The sequence below is a fragment of the Diplotaxodon limnothrissa genome, linkage group LG18 (assembly GCF_057381915.1).
Source record: "Diplotaxodon limnothrissa isolate DT_005_m linkage group LG18, D_limnothrissa_male_GT1.1, whole genome shotgun sequence".
Classification (NCBI taxonomy): Eukaryota; Metazoa; Chordata; class Actinopteri; order Cichliformes; family Cichlidae; genus Diplotaxodon; species Diplotaxodon limnothrissa.
Genome location: NC_140613.1, coordinates 23,592,555 through 23,598,963, shown reverse-complemented (window position 1 = coordinate 23,598,963; position 6,409 = coordinate 23,592,555). Strand labels below are relative to the sequence as shown.

The following is a 6,409-nucleotide window of genomic DNA, read 5'->3' as shown; positions in this document are numbered from 1 at the left end:
AACACACATGGACAATGTGCACCCCCACATGGACGACATGTGTAAATGCACCAATTAAAAGTCCACCTTCAAACAAAAGGCACAGTTTAGATTAACTACTTAAACCATAAAAGACCTGACGGCAGCCAAGATTTAGATCTTTTTATTTTTCAAACAACTGAGAGATGTTAAACACTGAACAAATAAAGATGCCCCATCAAAACTCCAGAAAAAAACAGATTCTTTTCAACCAGTTGTAGCACTTTTCCATTATTGCCAGTGGTGTTGTTGATGACGACGTGCAGTTTCTCGTTGTCTGCAGCTTCACCCCCTCACTAGATCAGCGCGTAGAAAAAGTAACAGAAAACGGTGCATATACCAGCGTCAGATTGATCGTGGGGATTTGGGATTCTTACGTACAAATCCAGCTCCAGGCAGGCGTGTTTTAGGCGGAAGCAAATCCAGATTCACTGTTTTGTTTTTAAACCAAGGCACATTGGTAGGTAGGAATGGATGACCAAAAAGAATGAATGGACAGAGAGGCTGCACAGAAGCCAATCTTCATTTAAATCATGTGAGAATGGTGGTAGCGACTAAAAAGGGAGTCGAACTGAAGTACTGTCACATGGAAAACGCCAAGAACATTGGATGCGCACAGCTCGCTCTGTGTTTCTCTCTTAAATGTTTGAATCACTGTTTTGAACGGGAGCAAAAGAAGTGCCACCCTCATTCTGCAACTTAAATGATTTCTAAAGCCTGGAAAAAGCAGCTTCGAGAGCCGTAAATGTGTCTGAAATTCGTATTAATCCATGGGCACATTGTGGGAGAATCAGTCAGTTCACACTCGAATGAATGAATCAGTAAAGAAAATGACCAACAAGTCGTCAACTTATGTACAAGTGCATAAGAGGTCTCAATTCTGTACATTCACTAAGGCGGTATAAACTCAGAAAAAAAATATATATTAGCAAGGAATTTCAGAAGGCAAACGATATCTAAAGAAACAGAAAAAGTTCCAGCATTCAAACATGTCCTTGCTTTTGTCATTGAACACCACCAGCAGCTGGGACATTCTTTAATATTTCGGAGAGAATTAATGGATGGAAACATTTGACTGCACTATTTTTTTTCCTTTTTGCATTAGCACCACACTACTTTAAAACGGTTACATCTCCAGAAGAATCTTCATGACCTGGAACCTTTTAGGAGCCGAGCTGATGAGACAGAGAGAGCGGAAATTGGTTGGAGGGTGGAGTCTGGAATGTAAATAACCAAAACAACAAAACAAATCCGCACCGGCCAATCTTAAAGAAAGGACAGCACATGGGCTTCCTTTAACATTTAAGATTCAGCTGAGAGCACAGTGATGCAAACAGAAGAGAAAGCAAAAAGAATCTATAGTTGTTGTTATCGTCCTTTTTTTAACATTTGTTTTGATGAACATCCCGTAAATGAACTGGTCAAAAATAAATAGATGTATATATGATAAGAAGTTTATAATTTACTCTTTTATATCTCACATAAAGCTTCTTGTAACTGCCAAATATGTTCCAGTAACTTCAAACCCTGGACATATTCGGCTCTAACTGTGCTAGATGAACTCTTATTAACATCTTTCTGGGCACCAACATGGTGGTCTGTGCAGGACAGCTAAACCCCAGCCTTCCCTCAGGTTTAACCCTAGTTCAAAACTTCTTGTTAGAAACTAAACAGATTAAAAAAAAAGAAACAGCATCATCCCAGTGTGCCTCAAAGAGGGGTACAATTCATAATATTCAAAAAAAGAAAAACCTCACATTGTTACACCTATTTGGGTGATCTGGGATAATTCTGTCTTCTTTTTTTGCCTTTATGGTTAGCAGCAGTACTCTGCAATACGGGCCTCATTCCTGTGGCTTTCAGTTTGAAAAATAAAACAGAAACAGCCCTTGATATTACAAACTCAACTAGTCTTTTAATCTTTACACTTCTTTTATACCAAAATCTTAATAGATTATCACAGAAAGAGGAAGAGGCGTGGGGGAGTGGAGTTTGGCAGGCCTGATTTTTGCCAAACTCACAGTGAACAAAAAAAAAAAAAAAAAAAAAATTAAATCACAAAGTATCTCGTCTCTGTGGTGAGATGAGGAAAGGAGTGGAAAAGTACTGCAACCTTCCCGTACCCCTTCAGTCTAGGCAAACGTATGGCAGGATGTTCAATTTGCTTTCATCCCCGTGAGGGTCCAGTGATATGCAATCTGTCCAATCGTACCAGGTGCCCTTGGTGTCACAAACGCCATTCACCCCCTGCCAGTGCTGTGTGTGTATCCTGTCCAAGTCCTCATCTGTCACGTCCCGGCTCACGCCCGGTAAATCCCCTGTCAAATTGTCCGTTTGGAGAACGTGCATCTTCCGCGACTCCTTAATTTCCTGTTCTTCCCTTTTCAGATATTCCGACATGAAAAAGTGTGCACTAGGGGCCTGAACCCCCGAGGAGTTAAGGACATTGCTCTGAAGGTTCAAGTAGGACTGGATGATTTCATTTCTAGACAGCTCCTTCCAGTTTGTGTGGTGGAAGGGGTTAGGGCTAGGACCTGGGACTGTGGCGGTGGCAGCGCACTGTTGTACAGTGCTTTCAGTTCTCTGCCTAGACTCAGCGAGGTCAGGAGTGGGTGCTTCATCTGTTTGAGAAGGTTCTTTATGCACCAGAGGTTTAATCTGACCTGTGACCGGGTCAAACGTTAATCTGCGTTCTTTTAACCGAACGGGTTTAGTGGTGTCCTCCATTTTCTGGCCATCTAAGTTGACAGAGTAATCTCTAGACCTGTACTTCCTCCTTTTATGTTCCGAATTTGGTACGGTTAGCCCATCTGCGTCATCAGACACAACCATAGCTCCCTCAGAAATCTGTCTGTGTGGTTCTGAGTTCTGCTGGGAGAGAGAAGGTGAGGGGGAGACTGATGGGGATTCCAGTGTTGCAGATATGTCTTGTGACGGGCAAAGAGAGGAGGCTTCTGAACTGCTGGCCCAGTGCATTGAAGACCTATTAGAAGAATGTGGCAGCTTGTCAGCATAAGATGAGGCCGGGGACGACACAGTGTGGGAAAAAGATAAGGGAGAGTCCCTGGAGGAAGGGCTTGGGACCGGCGTTCCTTTTGGTGCATATGCTGAAGAGCGCTTGGTCATTGTATCTTGCTTCGTACTCCTTGGGCTGGTAGTGAAACCACGAGGACTTCTGGCTTGATAATAGCCCCCGCCTCCTTCATCCAATCTGGCCTGTTGCTGCATCACAGCAACTTTAATCAAAGAGGAAGTGCTGGGTAGTTTGGCCACCCCGGGAGAGCTGGGGCGAGGCTTGACAGCATTAACAGGAATTCTGTTCATTTTATCATTATCAAGGTGCTCAACTCGAGATCTGTCAGGAGACGGGACAACCTCCTGGTCAGGGAGGGCATCCGGACTGCCTGCAATCCCATTGGTGGGTGGCGTTGAAACAGAGTTATCATATGGGGACATTTTGGAGATTTTTTCTTGCAAGTACACTCCACTGTCTCTGTGCTCTGCCCGCCGCTTGCGGCTGCTTGATTTCTCAGCTTTTGGTGAGTACGTGTTGTGAACGTCATTTCTGATTTTGACCTCAGGGACACCTTTCCCTGGCACAGAAATGTCAGAAGGAGAGGCATCGGTTCTGCAGGGATGAGAACTGCCATTGGTAGAGCCAGGAACACTTGCAGCCACAGCTGGCCCAGGTTCAATCAGCTTTTGCCAGTTCCTCAAGAGTTTCTTAGCTCGTTTAGCCAGGTCTTCATCCTTCGTCTTCTTCCTCACATCATTGATCAACTTTCCTAGTCGAGTTTCCTACGTTAAAAAACAAGCACTAGGATTAGAAACACTATTCAGTTAAACAGTTTGGTATAAAGCAGCAGCTAAGTTCAGTCGACTGTCTTACCTCAAGTGCTTCTTTGGTGATAGGATACTTTTCAAGGCAGGCAATTACTTCCAGTACGACCACCATATTGCATATCTGCAAGGACGATATATAGAGCTTCTAAAACATCACGGTCACACAAAGTGTATATTACCCAAAAATTACTGCTTACTTAAGTAACAACAAAAGAAGCTGTTAATGAGAATTACAATCACATTTATAATATTCTAGAAAGGCCAATGCTGGTGACAATTCAGTGATTAGCCAAGAGCCCTGCACTAATGCTGATCGTGGAAACTCCCCAGAAATTAGACAAATTCAAGGGAATTGAATCGTGCCTGCAACGTGTTTGAGGGGCAAGTTAGCTTAGAAGTTAGCAAGGGGAGGGAGGGGGGCATTAGCTTGTCTGTCTGCTTCAAGAACAACAAAACGACGTTGCAAAGTAAAGATGGAAGTGTCAACTCACAAAACCTTCTCCTTTGTAATCATTATAACAATAGGGTAGCATATAGACCAAAACGGAGAGCACAAATTAATTAACTTTACGCGAGTTTCTTATCTTGTTGACAAAGTCAAGCGGAGCTCAAGTGTCTGTGAATTTGCTTGTGCTAGCCGATTTAGCCGCGGCTAGCATTTCAGCTGAGAAGGAAGGGTGGACTGTTTCAAAAAACGTAGCTTTAGCCGCTGGAGCTAAGAGTTTGCTAGCTCCCGTCCATGGCTTAGTAACACGAGATTTTTATTAAGATGAAACAGTTTAGGGTGAAAAACAAGTACGAGGTGAAAATAAATTCAGAATGGAAAATGAATTTGGAAGGAAATTAAGCAAATAGTTTTCTTTTTAACGTATACGCAAAACCCGCTGTGGCTAAGTTAGCCGCTAGCATGCTACACGCCAGATTATGGTCTGTCCAGGGTAACGCTGGTAGCTAAATTAGCTTTCAAGCTGTCAACTCAAGTACCCCCATCTCTAATTCCAACTTAAAATATACAATAAGAAGTTTGGGCACAGGAATATAATTAAATAAGAGTTGTCGGGCGAATTCTCAAGTCGAGTTGCCCCAGAGTGCAGGGAAACAAGGTAACTTAAGCTAGATAGCCTGCTCGCTTTAGCGCACTCACATTGCTCTGACTGTCGATGGCCTGCAGCAGCCGTTCCCTCATCTGCTGCGGGGTTGCTGAGACCGTTGTCATTGCCTGTTCGGTGCGATCCGGAGGATGGAGGGAGGAATCCTCCAAAATGAAAACCGGGTGACAATGATGACTCAAAAGCCGCTTCGGGAACACGTCAGGCGTCCGTACAGCATATTTTCTGTCGCCTGTAAGGTAACGGCTCGGCTTATCTCACATGGAGTAGGGAAACGTGTGAGCTATGTTGCCCGTTTGCTGCTGCCTCCTCGGCGCTCTCGCAACTCACTACCAGCTGCAGGATCGCTCCACGGCCTCCTGCTGCATGCCGGGATACGTTGTGTGCGCTTTGACGTCTGCACGTCCTCAAGTAAACATACCTGATACACTCAGGGATGTGCACCACCGCAGGACTCCATCTACTTGTGGTTACACAGTAAACATTGTACAGCAGATCATGTAGTATGTAAACGAATTACGCACTGCCTTTGACCCCTAAATAACAAATACTGATAGTTTTATAAAAGTGATTTGTAGCGCAAAATCTAATGGTTTTCCAACAGTTTCGTGCTGTGTTCAAAATTGTTCGCCACTGTCAGAAGCCAGCTAGCCACATCCCAAAAATACCAAAGCTCCCCCACGTTATCTTCTCCAAGACAGATTTAACCACAACCACTTAGTATTATTTTTTTAAAGTGTCTAAACGTTTGCTTTGTTTTGTTTAGTTACGCACTCTGTTGCCAAAGCTGCACACATTCTGTCAGGCATTCGAATAAAAGAAACATATGTGTGTGTTTATCGCAACGAAGTACAGTAGTTACTCATGTCTAAAATCGATCCTTCTATATTACAGCATTTCACCAGTAGATGGAGTCCTGCAGTTTCTAAAACAACAAAGCATACGTCAAAGAGCACAGCCTGTCCCTGTCCACAGGAGCAAAGCAGGACGGGCTGTGCTAGATTGATGGGGCCATCAGATATGATGCAAGAATGACTTTGCTTTAAATGTGACCCCTTCTTACATTCAGAGTTGTCATATTTCATCAAGGTTTCTGAGATTTTGATCCATATTGACATACTAGCATTACACAGTTGCTGCAGATTTGTCAACAGCACATCCGTGATGTCAGTCACCGCAGCAGAAATTCAAGACATATTAGACCAGACAGCATTTTTCCAATATGCTATTATAGAATTTGGGGGATTCTGTGTGAATCATAGCCTCTGTTTCCTGTTCTTAGCTGGGGTGGCACCCGGTGTGATCTTCTGCTGCTGTAGCCCATCTGCTTCAAGGTTTGATGTGCTGTGTGTTCAGATATGCTCTTCTGCATACTTTGGCTTCAATGAGTGGTCTTCATCCTGAAGATGGTCTGGGCATTCTCCTCTAACCTTTGACGC

General features: G+C 43.7%; 1 protein-coding gene across 1 annotated transcript; it reads right to left on the bottom strand.

Moving 5' to 3' along the window:
* Positions 1-2,096: 2,096 nt before the first annotated feature.
* crsp7 (cofactor required for Sp1 transcriptional activation, subunit 7) lies at positions 2,097-5,286 on the bottom strand. The gene is made up of 3 exons (XM_085378081.1): positions 5,006-5,286; positions 3,908-3,982; positions 2,097-3,816 (listed from the first exon to the last, which is right to left on the bottom strand). The coding sequence occupies exons 1-3, from the start codon at positions 5,075-5,077 to the stop codon at positions 2,146-2,148; spliced, it is 1,818 nt and encodes a 605-aa protein (XP_085234207.1). The 5' UTR covers positions 5,078-5,286; the 3' UTR covers positions 2,097-2,145.
* Positions 5,287-6,409: the final 1,123 nt, after the last annotated feature.

Coding starts and splice junctions, on each gene's coding strand:
- crsp7 (XM_085378081.1), bottom strand. CDS start 5,077: ATGACAACGGTCTCAGCAACCCCGCAGCAGATGAGGGAACGGCTGCTG. Junction 3,983..5,005: donor CCATCGACAGTCAGAGCAAT/GTGAGTGCGCTA, acceptor TCGTCCTTGCAG/ATATGCAATATGGTGGTCGT. Junction 3,817..3,907: donor TCACCAAAGAAGCACTTGAG/GTAAGACAGTCG, acceptor TTTTTAACGTAG/GAAACTCGACTAGGAAAGTT.